Source organism: Mauremys mutica, chromosome 1 (genome assembly GCF_020497125.1).
Source record: "Mauremys mutica isolate MM-2020 ecotype Southern chromosome 1, ASM2049712v1, whole genome shotgun sequence".
Lineage (NCBI taxonomy): Eukaryota > Metazoa > Chordata > Testudines > Geoemydidae > Mauremys > Mauremys mutica.
In genome coordinates this window covers 54,992,229-55,017,890 of record NC_059072.1, presented here as the reverse complement: position 1 = coordinate 55,017,890, position 25,662 = coordinate 54,992,229, and the positions used below count along the sequence as shown (strand labels likewise).

Here is a 25,662-nt window from a genome sequence, read left to right as displayed (position 1 = left end):
CTGAAGACTATCCACCTTCAAGATCACCATCATTTTCTATAGTTTCGGAGTTACCTGCCAATGATAGTGTTTCAGTCACATCATGTATGTCACATAGCCACAGTATATCACCTGTAGCAAAAAGAAAAAAAATCTCCAACATCCAGAAACAACCATAGATAAGTTTGTGATAAGAACCAGCAGATTTCAAAAAGAGGTAATTGATGAAAAAATTGCTCAGTTTGTTTCTTTATTTGCATAGCACTGGTTGCCCCTCTGTTCTTCACAATTATCCCATTATTGAAGCACTATTCTCATCTGGAGCAGCCTCCATTGCCATTAGTGTCCCTTATGTGTGTCACTTATTTGTATTTCTACTATGACCATTTTCTTACCCTGTGAGTGACACATAAAGATGTAAATAAACACTAGTTAAAAGTGATAATGAGAGAATCTGTCACATAAACAATTCTTTTATAAAAAAATAAAGACAAAAATAACTAAATGCTAATTATTTTGAGACTTTTAAAATGAAATACAAAACCATGCCAATATTTTATACAGCTCCATAAGTAAAAATAAGGGAAATTATACAAATGTGAAATAAGGGAGACAGACAGATGACCCCTACCCAATAATAGTCAGAAACCTCCTTTGTGCCTGGAATGTCTCTGTAACATTCTCAAAGTTTAAAATTTATCAGAGAGGCATATACAGAGAAGTAGGCAGAAAATGCCTGTATATAAATGCTCTACAAAATGCATATTCAAAATAGTATCATTGTCAGATGCTCAGAGTCCACACAAATAGGTTAAACTAGTTGAGACAGAAACCGAGTTTCAACAGACTCCAGTGAGCACCTTAAAACATGCTTATACTTTCCTTACAAACTTTTTACACCGTTAAGCATTTGAAAACTTGACATGGACAGCTAAGTGATCCAGGCAGTTCCTGGCTGCAATACAGTCTTGTGTTGTAAGCTCTTGGGGGTGGAGCCAATATGTTCCTAGGTGTTTACACAGCACCCAGTACAATGGGGATTTCCATCCTGATTGGTGCTTTCAGATACCACCATACTATAAATATTAAGAGCTAGATCATCAGCAGCTCTAAGCCACCTTTCTACCAAATCTTGGCATTAATTAGGGTCCTGTGAGAAGCAGCATGGTCTAGTGCAGTGGTTTTCAAACTCTGGGTCTGGTCATGGAATATGAGGCACTGGGTCACAGCGGCTCTGGTCAGCACCACCGACCGAGCCGTCAAAAGTCGCATCGGTGGTGCTGCCCAGCTAAGGCAGGCTAGTCCCTACCTTTTCCAACACCGCGCTGCACCCTGTAAGCGGCCAGCAGCAGGTCCGGCTTCTAGGTGGAGAGGCTCTGCGCGCTGCCCATGTCCCGATCACTGGCTCCACACTCCCATTGGTTGGTTCCTGGCCAATGGGAGCTGGAAGTGGCGGCACCTGTGGGCGAGAGCCACACGGAGCCGGACCTGCTGCTGGCCGCTTTCGGGGCACAGTGTGGTCTGCAGTGCCAGGACAGGCAGGAAGCCTGCCTTAGCACCCCCACTGCGCCGCTGACTGGGAGCTGCCCGAGGTAAGCCCATGCCCCAACCCTATGCCCTAATCCCCTGCCTTAGCCCTGAGCCCCCACAAACCTGGAGCACCTTCCTGCACCCCAAACCCCTCATCCCTGGCCCCACTCCAGAGCCTGCACCTCCACCCCAGAGCCCTGACCCCCTCCCGCACCCCAATCTCCTGCCCCAGGCCAAAGCCCCCACCCCCACCCTGAACCCCTCATTTCCGGCCCCACCTCAAAGCCCTCACCTCCGCACCCCAACCCTCTGCCCCAGCCATGAACCCCTCCCAGACCCCAAGCCCCTCATCCTCAGCTCCGTTGGCTTGCAGGCATCAACAATTTTCTTCAACTGGGTCGCCAGAAAAAAAGTTTGAAAACCACTGGTCTAGTGAATTGGGTACTGGACTGGAACTCAGTAAGCCTTCTCCCACTGACTTTCTGTGTGGCTTTAGGTAGGTCATTCCACCTCTTTTATGCCTCCGTTTCCCCCTCTCATCCTTTATGTCTTTTACATTTAAGGTGTAAGCTCTTCAAGGCAGGGACTGCCTCTTATGTGGTTACAGAGTCCAGTACAATGATCTTGTTTGAACACCTAGGTGTTATTTTTAATACAAGTATTGATTTCAATGAGCCCTGGATATGGTCCTTGAAGCAGCCATAGAGATCAACACACTGACCGAGGATCATGGAGCCATGTGTGCTCCTGTACCAATCCCTCTCGCCCTGGCATACCCCCTCTCTGCCCCTATATTATTCTCGAGGAATCCTCATCAGCCCCTTTAGGGCTGATAATTGCTCACAATCACTCACTCTGACTTATATCACCTATCCAATGTAGAGTTCTTTGCTGTCATTCCTTGGCTCGGGAAGTGTAAGTATATATTTAATTAGCTCAATACTGTTTGTATAATGCACTGAAGATGTGAAACACTAATTGAAGAAGTATTTATGTGTAGGAATGTAAATTTGAAATTACCACAGTACTTTGATTACTAGACTTGTATGGATGTGCAGAGGAGGACTCAGTTTTATAATTTTATGTCTGATGGGTTCTTAAAGTGAGAGAGCAAAGCAAGGCTGAGGAGTTCTGACACCCTGAGGGTCGGTGAAGAGGCACTTAAAGTCATAAGAGTGCTTCTCCAGCACTCAGTCATATCTTGCATATTAATTCTTGGAAATTCTGTGTTTGACTTTTTGTTTTTAATCCTCAGCTACATGTGTAAGTGCAGTTACCAAAATAAAATGTTCTTGCATAAATAAATGCTGCACTCTGAGTATCCTCATCCTGAGACCAACTATCTCATTGTGAAACTGAATCAGTATGGAAAATGGAAAAAATATAAATATTCTAATGATGTCTTCATTTCTCATCAGCTCTGCTACACTAATCTCTCCAGAGCTAAATTTGACCTCACTACAGACAGCAGCAAAATAACATGCCTCATTGTGTTTGCATGGATTTCCTCAGCAAACATACTTTTCTTTGTTTACTGTATCTATAAATATGGTAGTGCACACACAACCCACGTTATCAGGTAGTCCAGCATCTGAAAGGTGAGGTACAATAGTGGGATTGCTTTCCTTTTATGAATATAAATTGACCGAGCTGATCCACATATGTCAGTGAGACACTGTTCAGCCTCAGTCAATTCATGTCCCTGACAGACTAAGGGCTTGTTCCAAGCCCTTCCACAGTTGTGCTGATTAAGAGACCAAGTCTAGGAATTGCAAGATTGTACAATTAAAAAGGATTTTGCAAGTCAAGTATGAATGTCTGTGTAGGCTTGTTTTAATAGATCAATTAACTCCAGCATCTAGTTTTAAGTCAGTACTGTAAATAGGATGTTATGGTAGCTGTTGCTAGCAGTTCCCTAACTGGAACATCTGGGCAAAAACATGCTCACTGCCATGTGGACACCAAACTGCATAAATACTGGATCAAAGATAGAAACCAGTTTGCAAATCCATACAGAACCAGGCATGGTGTCATAAGACACTTACTGCTCTCCTTCAATACCTCAGCAGTGATATTTCCCCAACAATACAGGATGCAAAGCTGGGGTCTGACTGCTCATTACTCCCATCAAAAACTCACTCAAACTCTTCTAGGTATTCCATCTTATCTGGCAAATACCAGAGTAAAAGTAAAAGCCTTAGTTCTTTCCCCACCTCTGTCATTAATGACCACAAACACTGCAACTCAACAGCAGAATAGATACTACATAAATAAAGGGAAGGATTCCTCTCGAATCCCTTAACAAAACCCAGCCACTTTGTCTTGTTTAAGATTGTGTTAGTGTTTACTACTGCTGAACGTCACTGCAAGAAAGATTTTGAAAATGCACCAGCTCTAAAATAGATGTAGCATTCCTCCTTATACACCTACAGTCATCATTTAAGAAAGCTCTGATCTCTTTTAAGCACAATCTGAATTCCTTATTCCTCAGCACAGTAAAGCAGGATGAGTCCTCCTGCATTCTCTATCTGACACTTTAAGATCAGTTTGGCAATTCAGAGCTGTGGAGAGTATGAAAAAAATGTTGCTTTTCCCTGTACTGTAGCGGTAAGGAAAACATAATGATGAAATTATGATTAACTATTGAACTAAAGGAAAGTGTTCCACCTAGAGACCATCTTCCTGAGTCAAAGCAGCTGACAGGTTATCTGCAAATGGATATTATTTTCGGATTGAATATGGTTGCTAGTTTGTGGTAAAAAATGAAGCAGAGGTATTGCCGTCAATGGTAATTAACAATGTTAATCTTCTTTTTCCTCTCTATGGTGATAAAAAGAGTCATTTTTATATTTAATTAATGCAGAGGATCATTTTGGAAACTGGCTAATGAGGCTCTGATCACATTACCATGAAAATGTGCATTACCACTGCAACTGAGGAGGCTGTTTCATGGGTAGAGAATCTACTTTGTAATTAGCCCACTGTGAAATGAATCACGTCAAGGAAAACTCTGAGGGAAGCAGTAGGCAATGGGCACTTAGCTACTGCTGTGCCAATAGACCACCAACATTCTAAGCTGTTTTCTCCTCAATATTGCCTGTCATCAGCATTGCAGTCCTAACCTGTAAGTGTTCAGCCTCTGCCCACAGCCATGTGTCAGGCAGAGCTTGGACAAATTATAGAAAGGGAGAGAACAGATGCTAAAAGACACTAAACTTTAATTTGCCAGATTTTGCAATTCCAAAAGCAAACAAAAAGCCTCAAATCAAATACTGACTCAACAGTATTTGTGCAAAATTATGAGATATTATGTTAAGTGCTAATTTCTTCTTTTTCCCCTTCCTTTGAACAAGCTGGAAACATGTTAGCAGCACAGTGCTACGCTAATATTCCTGCTGCTGGGACAGACACAGATAACTACAAGGTATTAAGATCTCTGCCTAGTGGTAAAGAGAAATAACACAAAGAATGTATAAACAAGAGCTGAGATAAACATCATTCCTTGAAACTATTCCACTTCAGAAAATACAAATGAACTATTCTGGTTTTATTTTAAAACCAAATCAATATTTTAAATTATTCAGAAAATCAAATACACTTTTTGGCCAGCCCAGACATGCCATAAAACTTTCTTCCATAAGTTAGAAATACCTGAGATCATGCACCTACTAAATCCCAGCATTTGCAGAGGCACCAGTGTAACACTGATTTGAAATCACAATCCTATTACCAAAGCAAAGGGGTTCCTTAAAACGTTACTAATATGATTCAATCAGACTGCTGTTATATGACTGACATCTTGGCAGAAGATGCACAAAAATGTTAAAAGAATCCCACAGGAAGTCATCTGAAGGGGGAGTGGCGAAGAAGCAAAAAACAACAGTCACCCAAAAATAAAAAAGAACAACTTCAATAACAATTTTCACAGGGAAAAAAATCTCTTTTTACTTACTATCTTTAAAGGAGTACAATTTCTTACTCGGGAGTCACTGGCAATATCCTCTGCACTCACCTGTGAAACTTCATAGAGCAGTTTGTAGTGTTCCTCTCTCTTCTGAAAAGTGCACAGATTGCAGCCCATTCTAATAAGCAACGCAAGAGCAAAGCTTCTAATTTCCCCAGAACTGAAAGGCAAATGCACTGACAGGGAATCACCCTCCAGACTTGACTACTGTTTTTCATCAGTCACTCCAGCACAGAAACACAGACACACCACTGTTAGCTGGAAGCACAAGCCAGGGTAGTGTGTAGCTTCATGCTCTTCTTCCCTTTCCCTAAGTACCTTACACTCACGTACACACACAGAGTTTCGACTCAGTTCATGGCAACACTCCCCCTGTCTCTGCATCAGTGCACATGACTACACAGATTCTAACTCATGAATATTAATAGATACTCATTGATTATTTATGACAGAACGTGTTAGCAGGGAGGGATGTCATAGCTGCTGTTGATGACAGATGAATATTCACTAATTAAGAAGCAAATGTAGTGTGGTTAAACAAAATTCACTTGTGTCAATACTATCTCTGTTTATTAAGGTTAGAGAGATTAAGAAAGAGCAATACACACTTGCCCTTTAATTTTATCAGTGATCATGAGACTAATTCATGAGTAAGAATTTCTGAGGCACAAAGTCAATTCCTACCTTAGGTCTCCACCTTGTGCAACAGGAATGACTAAATTTATTTTTAAAATATTTGCTATGCATTTTAAAAAGTGATTGTGATAATTTATGTTGTTGAATATCTAAAGCAAAAAAGGAAGGAGAGAAAACAAACCCATATGGCTGTATTACTTCATTCACTTTTGACATCGCCAAATCTAACTGAAATGCCAGCATTAAGACAAGAAGAAAGGATACCATAACTGCAAGACTATAATGTGTGGGTGTGATTACATAATGTGTGTGGATACTATGTATATATGATTATACACATGGTGTATACATGTACACACACACAGAGTAGTCACATGAACTTTGTCACACTTTGTACACTTACCATGTACATACATGGTTAAATAGTACTTACAGTAAATCTTATCAACCCCAATTTTTTAGGAAAATGAATAGATATACTCTCTTGGACTTTTAAAAATTCAAAATCTTCTATTAGATCATGCCATCGTGTCTAATTTTACTGTTTGCAAATTGGATTTTAATAGCTCTACAATTCTCAGTGAGTAGATAAAGGCAAGGATCCATTTAAAATTAAACCTACAAGTTAAATGCTAAAGGCAATGGAAGTCGCATATTTAGTTCCATGTGCTCGCTAATTCCTATATTTTACAGCATGTAATCAGTAAGTTTCTTAAAGATGGAAATCCGGACTGTAGCAAACCCAGACTCCTTTAAAAAAAATAAAACAAAATAACCAAGATTTATTTTATTTCTACTCTGCCTCATCTAGAACCTCCACTAATTAAGAATTATGTCCTTTTTCCAAAGCATCTTTAAACTGGACAGGATAGCAGGTGGACTCCAAAACAAAAATAATTACTCTGAAACCAATGAAACCAGTTTAGTTAAGATTGACATTGGGCCTGAAGATTTTTAATTGCTAATCACTGATGTAAAGCTACTTTTTTTGGGTACAGTTTCCTAAAAGTGCTTTGTCAAATATTTAAAATCAATAACAGGAAATGATTCTAATGAGTACTAATTGTTAACAAATTGGCTTTGCATCTAGCAGCACCTCAAACACCACCAACGCAGAGTAGTAAGTAGATCAACAATCATCTGCTGCTTATCAGTCCTTCCCCTTGGGATGTAATAATCCGATTTTCTGGGCCTTAATTTTACCTAACAGGCTGGATGAAAGCCAAGCAGAGAGACCAACATAAAAACAGCATCATTATTGTGAACACTGAAAAGTTTGCTAGAACCTCTATGTGAAGTATAGGTGAGCTGATACTACATCTTGATTATATTTAACTTTTAAAAATAAATGGATAATGCTGGGAGAGAGCAAATTGTGACCATTTGTGGAGCAGATACTTCTTACACTAGCTACATGCATTGCCATGCAACATGACTGCAGTATCTATTTTCAAGCAGAGTTTGGACCAAGCTGTCAAGTTTGGAGGTGAACTTTCCTAAAATTCTAGGGGTTCAGGGATGGCATCCTCTTTGTTAGCAAGCATCAGCTTCTCCCCATTTCTACTGACAACGATGCAATACTCTTTGTGCTGAGAGGTTCATATACATGAAGCAAACATCACTACGTCTTTGAAGGTTTCTATATTGCAGACCTGTAGAAGAATTGTCAGAAGTGTAAATTCTGAACTTAAGAAAGTCAGATCAAGGAGTTAGATAATAGTCATTCAAGGACAACCATGCTATCTTTCGATGAAAGTGTTTTCTTCTTCTTCAGCCGCCATAACTTCTTCCTGTGACACATACAGGTTCTGAAAACTAAACAGTAATACAATGATAAAAGAAGCCATGATTTACCCTGTTGTTTTTTTTAATCCCTTGCAAATACTATTGTTTTTTTGACATACTGCTATAGGATTTCTTTTTTGTAGTTACCAGAAATAAAAAACAAAATACCAGATAAAATAAGCAATGGAAAACTGCAGTCCATCTTCCAGCAGTTTCCCATGGCTGTCCCTTTTTTCATTACTAATCCTCTGATTCTTTTGTTTCCTTCTCAGAAACCGACACAGGCTTCTCCACTCATTTATCAAGTGCCTACCCTTTGCCCACACATACAGGAAAGATTCTACCTTCTGCTTCTATATCCATCTAATGGGTACAGTCTGCAGGGCTGAAGAGATATATTTTAGAAAGAAAGGAATATTTTAAGTCCCTGAATTCCATCAAAAATATGCTATTTTGGTTTTACTAACCTTGGTGCATCAGAATGTGAAATTTGAGGCAAAACTTGATCGAACTAATGATTAAATTGAAATATATTATCCACTCCTGTCAGGTTGAATTTGATGTTAGGAAGAAAGTAATCTCTGTCTTTCTTTTTAATCCTCTCTCACATCAAATCTGTAGCTAAAAGGACAGAAGAGATATTAAAATATAATCAAGTAATTCTTATTCTATATGTAATTCAAAGACATTTGAATTATTCAACAATCTTCTTGATTGTGGAGTTCCCCCTGTTCATCACCCACAATGTAATGTCACCACAAAGACTACAAAGGTTCATCAGGGTTTAGAGATGAGCTAAGAATGCAGGAAGCCTGGGCCAAAATGCAAAGGGATTCATTTTAATTTTAAAAATATCACATTTTGAAATGTGATTGCTTAAAAAGTTAGGCACCTAAAACCATATTTAGGCACCTACGGGACAATTTAGGGCACTTAAAATTGGTACACAATTCCCTAAATAAGATGTGTAAGTGCCAATTATGGGCAAGCATGTTTGAAAGCTTGTCTGGCTTAAACCACCAGCAAGGGAGGAAATTCAAGGCTAAATATTTCCAGACTTAACCCATGTGAAGGCCATATGCTTCTGTAAGTTATTACACAGCAAAGAGCTTTAAGATGTACTGCAAAATTCTGCCTAACTCATGTAAATGAAGCCACTGACACAAATTCAGAGGTGTGTCACAGATGGGTCGTGGGCAGCCAGACCTGGTAGTCAGAGTCTACAATCACAAGACATAAGTCAGGAGTCAGCTGGGTCAGGATACCTGGAGGTCAGACCCATGAATCAGTTGCCAGGAGTCACACTGGGGCAGGATGCCAAGAAATCAAGCTGCAGGAAGTACAAGGCACAGTCCAGACAAGGGTGGAGACCAGTTGTTCAGACAGTTTCCTGTTCCTGCTGCTGGTTTAATTAGGGCCAGCAGACCAATTAGCTGCTCTTGGAGTCCACCTATTGGACTGCAAGGGAGGAATCTCAAACAGGCTGGGATTTATGAGTCCTAGGTAAGGAAGCATTAGTAGGCTGCCAAATAGGGAGTTGGAGTTTGGCTGCTCCTACAAACTATGTGGACCTTGGCTCAAGACCCATGGGTCATGGCATCATCCCTCCCCTAGGGGTGTCCTTTTAGAAACATGGGTCCAGGTTTCTCAGGATGGTTGCTATGGTAGGCCTGAACCAGGGTGGGAGCATGAAAACTTTCCTCTGGCTTCCAAGTGCTTCCCTCTGAGCTTTAACCTTCCCAATTGATCAAGTACCATAATTTGCCCCATTCAATCTTAGAGTCGAGGGCTTCATGAACAATGTATTCCTCTTGTCCCTGTACTTCTACAGGTGGGGGTGGTGATTGTGTTCAGGGAAATAGGTTCTCAGTGTATAGTTTCAGAAGAGAGACATGGAACACAAGGTGGACTCTAAGGGATCAAGGGAGCTGGAGCGCAAGGGTGACCAGGTTGATTTGTCGCCAAAACCAGTACAGGCCAGGAAACTAGTTTCGGGGGGGGGGGGGGGTGTCTATCCAAGAGGTGTTTCTGTGGAGCAGGTGGGGTCCTGTTGTCTATGTTTGTCCACATGCCTTTTGTAGTCCTCCTTTGCCTTTTTAAGGTGTCCCTTCATCTCCTCTTGGATGAAACAGATGTGTTCTACTAGGTGTGAGGCAGATGGGTTGGGAGTGGATGCAGGTTGTTGTGGGTAAAACTGGGGGTCGTATCATAACTGATAAAGATGGGGCTGTGGCCTGTGGAGGTGTGGTCTGCATTATTGTATGAGAACTCTGCATATGGTAACAGTGAAGATCAGTAATCCTGGTGATGGTTGCTACAGCATTGTAAATACTGAAGAGTCTGGTTGATTCTTTATGTTTGGCCATTTGACTGCAGCTGGTAGGCAGAGGACAGGTGTACATGGACTCCTAATAAACATAGAGCCTCATGCCAGAAGTGGGCAGTTAACTGTGGTCCCCAGTCAGAGGCGATATGATCCAGGAGGCCATGAAGATGGACTACATTGTTTATTCAGAGCAAGGCAATTTCCTCCGCAGAGAGTAAACCTGTGCAGGAAATAAAGTGAGCCATCTGAGAAAAGCGATCTACCACTGTCAGGATGATAGTGAAACCACTGGATTCTGATAGTTCCACCAAAAAATCCAAGGAAATGGCTTCCCAGGGCCAAATTGGGGTGTCCCAAGGTTGGAGGAAACCACAGGGTTTCTGGTGAAGGATCTTGGTGCAGGCACCCATGTGGCAGGAAATTACAAAGGTCTTTAACATGGGGCACATTCAAGGCCACCAGAAGAAATGGGATATAAATTGTTGGGTTTTATATCGCTCTAAGTGTCCTGTCAAGGAGTCATGGCACTCTTGCAGGTCCTGGTGGAATCTAGATGGGGTCCTTCACAAATGTGATCCCCATCTTGGTGGTGTGTGGGGTTCTCGACTGATAATGGCCAACTCATCGAATGGAATTCTGGAGACAGAGGCAGAGCGGATGAGTGCAAGCAGGTCCTGACAGCAAGTTGAATGAAGAAAGTTATGGGATTGGAGAATGTGGGTTGGTTCCAAACTGGGGCCCTATGGGTCAGGGGCATGTATTCATGACAAGGCGTGAGCCTTGCCGTTCCTGGTTCCAGGATAGTAGGGCAGGGTAAAGTTGAACCAGGAGAAAAATAGGGCCGATTGGAGCTGTTGCTGGTTCAGGCCCTGGCCCTGTGCAGTTACTCCAGGTTCTTGTGGTCCGTAAATATTTGGACCAGATGATGAGCCCCTTGCAATTAGTGTTGCCACTCTTCAATGGTGGTCTTAATTGCCAGGAGAGCATTGTCCAGGATCTCATAGTTTCGCTTAGCAGGAGTACAGTTCCTTGAGTAGTAGGCAATGGGATACAGTATTTGCTTGGGTCCACACTTTTGGGAGAAAACTACCCCAATCACCATACTAGAGGTATCGGCTTACACAACAAAAGGTTGTGCCATGTCAGAGTAGGCTAATACTGGAGAAGTGGTGAATTGCTCAAATGCGTGTTGGGCTTCAGGCGACCAGTGAAAATTTGTTATTTTTTCGGAATACAGCAGTGAGGGACTCAGCTTGTTTTGAAAAATTTGAAATTAACCTTTGGTAGAAGTTCGTGAAGCCTGAAAAACATTGGAGGCCACACCTGTTGGGGGTGGGGGGAAGGGGCTCAGTCATGGACAGCCTGGACTTTATGCAGACCTATCTTAATTCCTTCTAGGGACAGAGGTCTGATCAAACATGGACTTCTCTAGTTTAGCGTAGAGATTGTCTTGTCATGGTCTCTCCAGGACTGTGCGGACGTGGAGTGGTGTGTTGGTCCAGATCATTAGAAAATATCAATGTATCATCTAAGTGCACTACCATGAACTGGTCCAGTTGGTCTTGTAGCACATTGTTAATGAAATGCTGGAACGTTGCTTGAGCATTAGTCAGACCAAATATTTCAAGTGGCCATTGCAAGTCCAAAGGCAGTTTTCCATTAGTAACCTACTCAGATACAGATGAGATTATAAATTCCCCAGATATCCAGTTTTGTGAAAATGCAGGCAGCCCCCATGAGATCTAACAATTCAGGAATCAGCATAATGAGTAACAGTTCTGATTATCTGATTTAAGGCTCAGTAATCAACACAGAGACAGAGGCTGCCCTCCCTTTTTTTTTTTTTTTAAACACAGAAAGGACTGGGGCACTGGCTGGTGAAGTTGACTTGCAGATAAACCCCTGGGCCAGGTTCTCTTGGAGATATTCTTACAATGCTGCCAGTTCAGGCTCTGACACTGCGTACATCCATCCATCTTCACCCCTGGCTGAAGTTCTATGGAGCAGTTGTAGTCCCGACGTGGGGGAAGGTTTTCTGCATTCTTCTTCTCAAAAACGTCAGTGTAATCATGGTACCTGGGAAGTTTCATAGCTCCCCCCGTAGGTGTTTCAATTCAGAAACTTCCCGTATTTGAACCAGGTGACATGTTTGCTGGTCTCTGGCCATGCTGTTGGCAGAAGTCTGATGAGAAGGTGACTTTCTGTTCTCGCCAGTGAATGAAGGGTCATGAAGGGTCAGCCAGGAGATGCCAAGGATTAAGGGAAAATGTGGGAATGGATCACACCGAATTGTATTATTTCTCTGTGTCCCTGAATAATGGCTTACGGGGGGGCAGTCTCCTCTACAACTGGACCCGAGGACAGTGGGGAGCTGTCAGATTTGATCATGTCAGGTAATGCCTTGTATAGCAGGGAGATCTATAGGGCCCAACCTGTAGTTGCAGCCATTAAATTGACTACTGCTCCTGAGTTGGAGGGCCGGTTGGAGGGGAATCTGTTGGGGGATAGGCCCTGCAAATAGTAAGCCTGTTGGATGGGGCTCAGGGTGCATCTCCGTAAGGACTAGGACATGGGGAAGTTTTCTTCTCTCAAGGTCCAGGCTGGTTCCCCCCACTGGGCCTATGTTATTTTATTTCCCCATGCTGCTTGGTGTTCATATTGGGTAGGCCAAGATGGCATGGCTAGGTTTACCACAGTAGAAGCACAGGTGATGGCGGTGGCACCATTCCATTTCTTCAAGTGTGAGTTGCTGGTGAGCCAGACTGGTTTGCATGGTTTGCATTTGCATCTCTTCAGCAGGAGATACAGAGGCTGGGTCATAATAAACGGTAAGGGAGGCTTTCTCCACCCTTCGTTCTCGCAGATGATTATCTGTGCCCATGGTGAGGTCCACAAAGACATCTAGGCCCACTGGCATCTCTACACAGGCCAGCTCATCTTTCATTTCTTCCCATAAGCCCCACTGGAATTGGTATAGCTGTGCTGCTTCATTCCACTCTGAATCCACTGTGAGGTGGTGGAAGGGTGCTGCACACAGGCGGCATTCATGGTTGTTGTGGGTCCCCGAAGATGGTGGACATCAATTGAAGAAAAGAATTCCAGTCTGCCAACATTGGGCTACGGCCTTCCAGCTAGGGGGAGGCCCAGTCTAATGCAGCTCCTACCTGCAGGCTGATTACCAGGGCCACCTTGGCCTGGTCAGCTGCACAGATCTGTGGACACATCTGAAACAGAAGGCGGCACTGCTTCACGAAGCCCCAGACCTCTGACAGTTCCTGTCAAACTGTTGGGCCACGGGTATTGCAGGTCCCTGTTCGGGGCAAGGCACTGCACAGTGCATTCGCAGCACAGTATTCTCAAACTGAGCTACCTCACTTGTTCCTGCAGCTGCTGGTGTCTGAGGCCAGCTGTGCAAAGTGGGCCTACAGTGCTCGATTATCCACCTGACGGCAGAGGGCTCATTTGGACAAGTCTAATGCTTCTAGGGGCTATAGTGGTGATGCTGGGTCAGCCCCTCTGGGTAACTGTGGTCTGAACAAGCTGTCACAGCCAGGTCATGGGTAGCCAGATCTAGTAGTTAAGAGTCCACAATCACAAAACAGGAGTCAGCTGGGTCAGGAGCAGGGGCGGCTCTACGAATTTGTTCGCCCCAAGCAGTCATGCGCGGGAGGTGCACCGGAACCCCGGGAGCAGCGGACCTCTCGCGGGCATGACTGCGGAGGGTCCGCTGGTCGCGCGGCTCGGCTGGACCTCCCGCAGCTGCAGAGGATTCGCTGGTCCCGCGGCTCCAGTGGAGCTTCCGCAGTCATGCCTGCGGCAGGTCCACTGGAGCCGCAGGCCGAGCGTCCCCTCCGCAGTCATGCCTGCGGCAGGTCCGCTGCTCCCGGGGTTCCAGTGGACCTGCCGCAGGCATGACTGCGGGAGGTCCACCAGACCCGCCTGCCGCCCCTGCCGGCAAATGCCACCCCAAGCGCGTGCTTGCCGCGCTGGGGTCTGGAGCCGGCCCTGGTCAGAAGAGTAGGAGGTCAGAAGCAGGAGATAAACGAGAGATCAGAACCATGAGTCAGGCCAGGTCAGAAGACAAACTGGCAGTCAGAACCACGAATCAGATGTCAGGAGTCACACTGGGTCAGGATGCCAGGAAATCAAGTTGCAGGAAGCATGAAACACACAGTCCAGAACAGGGTGGAGCCCAGTCATTCAGACAACTTCCTGTCCTGCTGCTGGCTTAAGTAGGGCCATCAGGCCAATCAGATGCTCTAGGACTCCAGCAATAGGACTGCACAAGTGGAACCTGATACTGGGGCTGGGCTTCGGTCCCTAGTATGCAAGCATCAGCAGGCTGCCAGATGGAGCATGGTTGTTCTTGCAAACCCAGGTTTGAGAACCATGGGTCAAGACAAGGTGAAGCTAAGTGAGTCTAAAGTGTTTTAATTCACACTTTCTTCCAAATTCTTCAGCAAATAAATTCCAACAGTTTAGACTCCCTTAAACTAAGATTCACTTTCTGATGTGTAATTTAAATCTCCTCAAACTGTCCAGATGGCATAATTTATATGCCAAGAGACTGGGAAACATGTAGTTGTAAGAGGAAATGGGTGTAAGAAGGTAGGAGCTGGAACACACCCATCTCCTTCAGCCCCTTGCCTTGTAGTTAACCCATCCTGAACAATGAATCAAACAAATATGCACACCCTACCATTGTACCAGCCAGAGTGACCACGGTTGATGGTGTCACAGCAAGCATCATAGAGCGAGGTTTTCAGATTTGGGACTCTCTGCGTCTCTTGGGCAGCCCCAAACAGCCTTGACCAAATTCAGAGATGATGTCAGTACTGACAGCTCTTGTGATTTTACTATGTCTCTCCCAATAGTTGGTGTTTTTTATAAAGCCAAGCCTCAGCTGATGGAATCAAGAGATTGCATGAGAATCTCAATTTACATTTTTTGGGGAAAAGGAAGTTTCTAATCCAGAGAAAAGCTTAAAAACATGAAGCAAGTGCACACGAAAATCTCAGGAACCTGAAGATAAATAAAAATAACCCCAAATGTCTGATGTTTTTAAAAATAACTCATGATTTTTAAGATGGGGTGACATGATTTTTGAAGACTGGGAAACACTGTGATATGTAGACCCTGCTGGTTTAATGTAATGCTGTTTGAAAAAGTATTATGCTGAAGCGCACTAGGGAACTTTTAGTGCACACCAACAGGGTCTATATGGACCAATTAATGTACAACACCTTAGTGCACTTTAGAAATCACACCCCCATATAGCATATTGCCCCACTACGTAAACAAGCCTCTAAAGCCTTCAGTGCAGGTAATGGTGTTTGATTAAATTGAGAAAGATGGCCAGTTCGCGCTTCACTGAAGTACAGACTTGGGAGAACCAGAGCCCAGGTAGTACAGAGTCAGCCCAGTGCCTTCAGCACATTTTGGGTAAACCATCCAGTCCCACTGATATTTTTCACTCAGCTGGTCTTGAGAAAGCTGGGTGGTGGCTCTTCCCCAAGTTCAGGGTCTAGGGACCCTGAAGTACAGTGAAGACTAGAGTTATGCGTAGAGGTCATAACCAACTTTCAGTTTACTGACAGCTCTGGTTTTACACTATGCTCCTTACATACTTCCTGTGTGTGTTAAAAGCTTTAACTAATATTTGTAAAATGCCTTGACATCTTTGGAGGACTGTTTTTATAAAAGGGAACACTTTATTGTTGTCCAGATTATTTGTGAAGATTTTTTTTAGTTACATGTCTAAAGAAATAATCTGTTTCCTCCCCCCCATGTATACAGATTAAAAGCAGTCATTATTTTGACACCTGTAGAAACAAAGACCCTTTAAAGTCAGGCCCTATATGCCAGGTTTAGAACTTGATCCAAATGACAAACACCAGTGAAATATCACCATGAAAAATTGAACTTGTAATAGAAATTCTAATGCAGCCTTTGAAGCAGCATGAAGAGTATGGAACCAGCAGACAGGATGGCCTGGTTCTGTTCTCAGCTCCAATACTAACTCCTGTAGCTTAGATTGCCCCGCTGTAAAATGGCTTTCTTAACACCTACCTTGTAAGAATACTGTAAGGATCTTAATTCAATAAGGTTTTAAAGTGCTTTCAGATCTTTAGATGGAATGTGTTATATAGGTGTGTCTTCCCCTATCCCAATGTTTCTATTGTGCCCCTCACCTTATGTATGTAATACTCAAAAAAAGATCACTCTGACTACTATTGTTTATTAATTATGTGTTTCTGGTAGCACCCACCTTGTGTAATCGCTGTACAAATACAAAGGAAATAATAGTTCTTGCCTTAAATAGTTGACATATTAAAAGGTTGAAGTAGGAGAAATTGATAAAATATAAAAGTAAAGTTTTCAGGGACATGTTCAAACATGTCTTGATAATAGAGTATTGTTAAAATACATTATCTTTAAACAGACACTGACTATTTCTTAGTTGTCCCTCAATACAGCCACTGGGAGTTGGCTAAAATCTCGAACACATTATAGCAGAAGAGGGTTTTTAAGACATGAATGTGGAGAGACTGATGACCTGTACTGTAAGTGATGTACCATAGTGAATAGTTTTGGAGACATTTACCAATGCTCCATCTTCAAAGTTTGCTTTCAAAACTGGTCCTATTGCCTACTCTGGATTGTTGTTAAAGGATACATTCAATAAAATTAAGTTTGTTTGCCTTGCACATTACAAATGGCTCTAGGTATTTTGCCGCCCCAAGCACGGCAGGCAGGCGGCCTTCAGCGGCTTGCCTGCGGGATGTCCCCAGTCCCGCGGACTCGGCGGCAGCCTGCAGGAGGTCCGCCAAAGCCACGGGACCAGCAGACCCTCCACAGGCATGCCACCGAAGGCAGCCTACCTGCCTGCCGCCCTCGCGGCAACCAGCAGAGTGCCCCCCGCGGCTTGGGGTGCTGGTGCCTGGAGCCGCCCCTGACTGTGCCCTAAAACAACCCACTCACTAGCCAGAAAGCTTTCCTGGCCTTGAATGGACTTCCCTGGCATTGAAGTTCAAAGGAGATTGTGCTGAATCTGACCATAAAGGCAGCTGCTTTATTCCTTTGCCAGTATATATATAGATGTTGTAACATGACTGCCAGTTCTTCATGTGACTGCATCAAACAGTAATATTTCTACACAGAAATACTTTGGGTCTTCAAGGGGGAGGGCAGAAGACACAGCAGTTTCCGCTCGACTTCTGTGACTTTCTGTCACTATCAGACTCATACTAAGCAGTATACATGGTTGCAAGCAAAATTTGGTTTCCAGCTAATGATCTGATAGGATGACGGATGGAGAGGTAGCACTGTACAGTATTACAGAGAGAAACTGTACATACAATTTAAGTGTCTGACAGCTGGCTAGTTTGATTTAAAATTACAATTTGAACAGAAATCAACTGTTTCTTGACAGTCATTAACTGAGAGCCATAAAACTGCCATTAATTCTGTTGCAGTCAGCAAAATGTTTTGTAATGATCTAACACTAATGCACCCCCTCCTATACAACCTCCACAGCAGCAAAGGTTTACTTTATACACTGCTTGGGTTTTGTGAAGCTTAAAATCACTGCCAATGCACCTGCTTTCCAGAAGATCATTAGGTAAAAATCCCAATGTAGTCCAATAACCTGGCTTTAGTTACCTTACCGTCTGCTCTAGAAGAAAATTAATGTTATTAGATGTGTCTTGCTCTCAAGATTGGCTGGTGTTTGGTTACTGTGCCAGCTGTCTGAGAGGTGCTGGGGGTCTGTTATACGCTGACCCAGCTCATTGTCTGGGTAGAGCCCAAGTCCCAACATACTACACTAACGCACCGACTGGAGCCTACACCAGCTGTACAGGTACTTAAAAGGATCACAGCACAGTAAACCACAAGCTTGGCAGCAGATACTCTGTTGTCAGACCAGAGCTCTGCAGCAGTTCTCAGTGAGACCCTTACAAAACAGGAACGCCACGTCTGAACCCAGGTATACAAATTTAAAAAATAAAGAGAGAGGAAAGAAAAACGAGGTGGGTGAAAGACTCCTGCAGTCACACAAATTGCAACAAATCAAATCCCACTAACAAAGACTATTTCTTTTATTACAATTTCCTGTGGAAAACACAAATTAGCATAGCAAATCCCGCTTTGTGTCTGTACGGAATTATAGATCCTTAATCTGAGATCTGCTCTTTCCTCCTGAAACAAAAAGTCACACAGGAGAGCCTGTCAACTTCAGAAGGGGAGATTTGTCACATCTCAGTAGTCCTAAGGGACTGATTGTCTGCCTGGTTCTTTGTTTCAGATAGCAGTGGTCCCATTGACACCTACAGACTATCCTGACCACACAACCACTTTGGTCTACTGACTGCATTTCCACTTGTTATTGCGGCATTTCAGTGTTATTGCAATGTATCAATATTTCCTCTCTTTGCCAGTCCTGCTCTCCAGAAGCACACATTAAAAACTACTCTCTTTTACATAGCAGCCTAACTATGAAATTTGCTATAGAAAAGCAGCTGCTGGGCGACATGCTGTACAGAAAACAAGTTCAATCATAAAAATTTACTAATATTCTGCACAGAAATTGTTTTAAATTCTGTCTATCCATAACATCCTCAGTACAGCTCGAAGTCACTTAAGAGAACATTTTCAAAATGGCATGCATGGGTTTTAGATGCTTGGATTGCATTGACTTTACCAGGATTCAAGCAGCTAAAACCCCCGCACAGGATTTTGAAAATGTACCCCTCTAGGGTTTTCCTCCTTCAGTAAATATTAAAAAACAAAGTAACAGAAATACCAATGTAATTCATTTGGGATGAGAATCCTTTCCAATTAAAGTTTCACAAAGTGGAAACACAAACTCTCATATGTTTTTCAGTTTGGATTTCAAAATATGCTTCCGTTAAAACACACATGCATACACAAAAAACTCCACAGTGTATATTTGTTGTTGTCAATATCAGTCATAAATAAAGCTAAATCACAGTCTAGAACAGAAAGATGCCATAAGAAAAGAAAAATATTATCTTGCTTGAAGAGCTCCTGCTTTGTAATTCTATGCTGACTATTCTTTCTAGTCCTAAACTGTGATGGGAAAAGTCAGTTATATATGTTATTTACATACGGGCAAACATCAACTTGCCCTGTTTAGTTAGTGTAGGAAATAGTCTCAATACTCTTATCACATCTGCCATTACACACCTAAGACAGACAGTGCCACTCCCTACAGTAAACATATAAAACTATATTTTCCCAGAATAGATATTCTTTAGCTATCTTTATCTTTATGTCCAAAGGTAATTTGGACAGCATTTGTCAGTTAGCACAACAAGTGAGACCATGTTTGAGAATGTTCAACCCCCCTTTCCTCCAACACACACACATCTTGCTGCAATATAACAGGATAAATCTAATCTCAGAAACTTCAAGGCCAACTTTCACACTACCCGATCATTTAACCATGGAAGAAAAACAACTGATTTCAGGCCTTGTAGGCATCTCCAGTGGCTAAATCTGTCCAAATTTCTAGTTGTACATAAAGATACAAGCCAGCCCCGCTCAACTCTTTGTCTTCAGGAGGAGAGAAAATCTCTTGTTTACTGCAGGGGAGAAAGTGACATCTGTGAAAAATGAATTTACTTAGGCTTCAAACTACAGTAGGCACATAAGTGAGTCTGTGTATACCAAAAGGGAAAGCTGAAAATGAATTTTGTACATCTGCATATCCAAAATTTACTTAAGTGTGATTTCATATGAAAAAGCCTAAGTCTTGTATTTTTAAGAACCTTTATTTAAGGGAGAAAATACTTGTTTTTCTCCAAGTCAGTGCTCAGTTTGCCCTCCACGATCCCTGCTATATGGACCTGAAAGAAATTAAAGTAAATTCAAGCAGAACAAGCATTTTTTTTCCTGTAAGACCTTTACATGGTAGCCAGAGACTGAATCAGTTTCATTTCTATTCAGTTTTTGTGCAGGACACTGGGATTATATATATCAGCTTAATTCAATGATAAGAAAGTCCTTACTATAAATCCTACCATGTGGGACAAATCTGTCAAGATCTTGATTATCAAAACAAATGAACAGACAGTAAAATGTGACATATGTAGCATATACTTTACATGATAAATTAGCCCTTGCAGAACTGACAGACATACTGTAACTGGATGTTAAGGTTGCTATGGCAAACAGTGCCCCCCCCCCCCGCAATCCCAGCTACTGAATCACAAGTTTCTGAAGGAACATTTTACTCTAGCAAAAGACAACAAATTTTCTGTTGTTAAACAATGTCTACATATGACAGACATATTTCTCTGCCCCACTATAATCTTCTTCAAAAATCAATGCATTATTAGCGACAGCACTGTATCACTAAAGTAGCCAGCCATGAGAGTCAAGTCATTCATATTTTTCCCAGTAGCTGTGTGGCAGGGCCGGCCGGGGGCAGGGGCAGTGGGGCAATTTGACCCAGGCCCTGGGCCCCGCAGGGGCCCCCACAAGAGTTTTTCGGGGCCCCTGGAGCAGGGTCCTTCACTTGCTCTGGGGGCCCCAGAAAACTCTCGCGGGGCCCGGGCCCCCAGAGCTTCTTCCGCTCCGGGTCTTCAGCAGCAATTCGGCGGCGGGGGGCCCCCCCAACACAGGTCTTCGGGGCACTTTTCGGCGGGTCCCGGAGCGGAAGGACCCCCCGCCACCAAATTACCACCGAAGCAGGAGGCCCCCGCCGCCAAAGACCCCAGGCCCCCTGAATCCTCTGGGCGGCCCTGCTGTGTGGCTCCTGCTAGAATGCTTTTTGGATTCAGCATAGTGATGGGCAAACACAGGGGGAAAAACATCCTTATTATGTACTGAGCTATAATAGTGTAGGCTTAGGAAGAAACAGTCAATAAGCTTAAAATCTGAACTGGAAGTTCAGTTCATATAACTATCCGAAGGTTGGATGCTCTTGAGTGTTCAAAATTCAGCTTGGGATCACATAAAAGCCTCTTTTAAGCAAGTTCAGGTTCTTCTCACTTTCACTTGGAACAAAAACACTCTTTCTAGCAATGCCTCAGAATTTTAATTTTTAGTCATAGAGGGCTCCAGGAACTGCAAATGCAGGCCAAACTAATAAACACATGTTAAAATTTAACAACTGTAGCCAACAATTCAATAAAGTATCCTTGTTCAGAAGGGCACGTTAGCACATGCTTATGTCCCATTGACATGTGGGATGTAAGGGTGTGCTTAAGTGCTCTTCTGAACAGGGATGGACCAACTTAAGTGCCTTCCTGAACTGGAGTCTTTAAAAACCTCAGTCATGGAGGGCTCAAGTTTTAGGTTTAAATTCCAGGTCACTTATTATTTAATTATGATCTATCTTTAGATTCAAAACAGGTCTATAGTTAATTGTTTGCCAGAAATTCACACTTTGTTAAATAAGCTCCTCCAAATTCAGTTCTAAAGCTCACAAACTTGTGTTCTGGTTGATTTTGGGGTGGTCAACTGAACTGAACTTCTGAACTAAGAATGAAACGCAGACTACTAAAAGCATGACAGCAAAAAGAGTCCTTACCATGCTGCCAGGCCCAAAATGTAACATTCAGAACCAAACCTGATTATATCATGGCCTACTTGGAAAATGTTATTTTTCTGAATATAGTATACATGTAACTTGAAAGGATGGATGGAAAGGAGAGGGAGAAGGAGTGAAGAATGAGCAGAACTGCTTCACTCCATTACAGCAATTTCACAAATGCCCATAATTTGATCCATGAACTTAATAATGTGAGAACTTCTCCCCTCAGATCTTCTGAACCTCAACAGAGAAGTACGACTGAAAATTCCCTTCTAGTGATTAGTTACATTATGAAATAAGGAACACAAGCAAAAATCTTGAAACACCATAACCCACAGCAAGTTTGTCCTCTCTCTCTCTCTCGTTGGTGCTGGTAAAGACAGAGGAAATCTATATAAATATATATTTTCTGAGACTAGATCTTTTTTTCTTTTAGGTGTGTGAGTAGAATGAAAGATTCTGAGAAAACAGACTACATTATGTTAATTTCAATTCTTAACTTCAACTGTGAAATCCTCTCAATGAAATATCCCAGAATGCATAAGGCCATTACAGACACAGTAATACACACACACACACACACACACACACACACACACACACACACACACAGAATTGTTATAATTCGATAAATATTTCTAGAGAAAATAGTCCATATAATTTAAAGGTCTGGGAGCCACTAAATCCCTAGCTGTGTGTGTGTGGGGGGGGGGACTCATAGAGGAGGAGTAGATTCTAATGAATTTTAACAAAGCTTTTTTGTTTTTTATGAACTTTTTATCAGCTTTCCAGATCTCTTTTACACTTCATAAAAGCCTAGTTTTAAACAAAACTCCTTTGCAGGTCACCTTTAAAATAAACCAGAGAGAACTTTACCTGTGTTGACAACAATACTAAATCAGTTTTCTCCCATTCTTCTCCTCTCTTTCCCCTGAGTGTTTCTGTTATTTCCTTATCCTGTGTGCCATAGTCCCATTCTCATTTTGTACTTTATTTCCACTCAACTACCCCTGGTTCTATGTGTTACCTTATTGCTTGGTCCTCTCCTTCTGTCCATGTCCTCTATATTTCTTGTGCAGTTTTGTCCATTATATGGTCTCTTTCATCTCTACCTTCCAGTTCCTCTCTGTATTATTCCAGCTTTGCAATTCAGATCTCTTCTGTCCTTCCCCTCTTACTCCCACCTCATCAGGAGCCAAGCACTGAAATTGCTCTGTTAAGATGGAGGCCAGGGTCTGCCACAGTTGCTTAGTTCCTGTTGTAATTCGTGCCCCTCAGATATAAACAGAAGTGGATATAACTACAGATCTACTGCTGATCCCCTGAAACACTGACAGTGCATGGAAATCCAGGGGAGCTTTTGGGAAGCAGCTGTGCAAGAGGAGGGTGATGCTACTGGTTGAAGCATATACAACCAGGAATAAGAAGACAGGTAAGAAGCTCTTAGGGTGAATAGAGTTCCCAGCATATTACTGAAGCTGAAACAAACTCTGGCCAGGACATCTTAACTTGCCCTCAAAAGCAGACAAGTGGCCACCCAATCTTCACCAATTAAGTTCTTCAGAATACTCACAGCTCTTAAGTTAAACCATGGAACAGCTTTCTCTGCTTTGCTGAACAGTGAAAAATAAATCAGAATGACTGTGTCACAGGTTTAATTGATTTTTTGTCTTTCACCCTGCTTCAGAAGTCAGTCTGATCCATGCTATTTCACACTCTCCAGTGCAAGTTTTACTGATCTAACCCCTGACTAAAAATAGATTCATCAGAGAAACACCAGGGGAGGCAATATTTATCCCCTGCAGCCAGCAGGGAATGTCATGTTACAACTTCCTCTTCACTTTCCTGTTTTATTGAGAGAGGTGGGGGAAGGAGTAAAGGAAAGGAAGATTCATACAAATGAAACAAATACCGGTGGTGAAAACTGATGTTGTGTATTTATACATTCATAAATGTAAGTATGGAAGAGGCAGTCACAGTTCGTGCTCCTCACAGTGCTCTTACAAATTTTTATCCATCTTCCAGTAGCCAGGTGACAGAAAACAGTAGTGACTGACAAATGCTGGGGGAAAGCACAAGACCTAACCAATAAGTAATAAATGCTTCTATATCTCTGTAACTCCTTCCTTCAAGTCCAGACAAAGTAAATATCAGAATCTGCATAAGAAATAATGGGAACTGCTGATACCATGCAAAGACAGTGTTGAAAATGAATTACCACACTTCCTCACTGCATTTCTCTAATAACTTGAATAAATGTAATCAACTAATAACACAGTACAATCTATTCATCCTACCACACAAAACATAAATTTCATTTACCACCAACAAAACCCACGGGGGCACCAAGGCAGATAACTACTGTGGCTTTGGGTAATATATATTTTTTGCAATGCATACATATAATGCTAATAGAAGCAATGCATGCAGATCAAGGCGAGATTAATATATTCGCTTTACCTTTTATCTCATCCCACTTCTGCCAGTGAACAGTGTGAGAGAAGATGACTACCTACACAAAGGGGCCGCTAGCTGAGAACTTTAGGAATTGATATATGAACATGCTGAAAAGTTGTATGTGCCACTTGAATGCATCTAGTTATTTCTACTTCCTTGCTCTCCTCCCCACTCCCAGGCTTGCAACCTTGGCGAGCTCTCAATTACTGTTCACTCCACCTGCCATACCTAGTCCATTAATAAATCCTTTCATTTCTTCTTTAACATCACCAAAATCCATGCCGTCTTGCCCATCTGCAATTCAAAAATCCTCGTCCATCCTTCAGTCACTTCTCATCTAAATTCGAGATACTCTGATTGAACAGCCTCATTTTGAATCACTTTGCCAGTATCTTGTCTTTTACCGCATCATATTCTAGACACTCACCCTCACCACCATAGATCTAATTGATTTCACCCCACCTTCATCTCCTCTGTCATTTACTTCTACAGCCAGCTCTCAATCCTCTCTCCTCACCACTCCTTCCTAAGCTTTCTACCATTCTCATCTTGCATCTTCATTCATGCTGTCTCCTATTCCTGGAACACTAGTCCATCTCTGGTCTATCACATGATCCTTCAAGTCCATTTCCTTCTAGGAATTTTTTCTGCAATGCTCTCCTCACAATAAGCTCTCTACTCTCCCTCTGACTAAGTTGGTCTCCTGTGTTTCTTCTTGTTTACTAGATTGTAAAATCTTCAGAACAAGGGCCATTTTAATCTCTCTCTTTCATTTCTTACCTAAGCCAAAATGTCCAGCAACACTAAAAGAGCAAGTTCCCTTTCTTTCTCTCAGACAGAGCTACACCCAGCTACTACAGCACTTTCTAAGAAAGTTATTTTGGAACTAGATATATATCCAACTCCAAAACAAATCCTTAGAACGTGCATGTAATATGGGAATTCCTACAACCTCAACCCTGTGTCTGAGACTCTGCTGGCATAGCACCCTGCAGCTGAATGACCAATGAACTCTGAGCCCAGAAATTATGACTTACAGGTATTTCTGTTGCTTTAAAACTATTAAAACATATCTTTATGCACAAAGCACAGTTTATCTTGAGTCTGTCCTTCATTACATTCAAACCAGCTCTTGAGATTCTAAACAAACATTTGCCCACCAAAGGAAACCACATTAGTGCTTTAAAGTTAAATAATGCAACCATATTAGTTATCTGAGAAGAGTGTAAATCCATGACCCTGGAAGCCCTCAGTTTGATCTTAAGGTGCAGGGCAAGAGGGATCATATAACCTTTTTATTTCTTATGCTAATACACAAAGTATCACTTTTCACAAGCTACTGATCTTTAACTCTTCTGACTCGGACACCAATTTCATTGTAAAAGATGTCTGTCTTCTGTGCTGAACATAGTAAAGGATGATTTT

At 42.4% G+C, this 25,662-nt stretch overlaps 1 protein-coding gene across 2 annotated transcripts in view; it reads right to left on the bottom strand.

Annotated features, from left to right (window-relative positions):
* PDZRN4 (PDZ domain containing ring finger 4) overlaps positions 1–25,662 on the bottom strand; it is a 386,159-nt gene that overhangs the window by 167,557 nt on the left and 192,940 nt on the right. Inside the window, exon 1 of one of the 2 annotated variants that reach the window (XM_045002236.1) lies at positions 5,522–5,628. The exons of the other annotated variant lie outside the window; for it this stretch is intronic. Coding sequence (XP_044858171.1) covers positions 5,522–5,590 — 69 coding nt within the window. The 5' untranslated portion in view covers positions 5,591–5,628. Of the gene's footprint in view, positions 1–5,521; positions 5,629–25,662 lie in introns of those variants that run through there. 2 annotated transcript variants of the gene reach the window in all.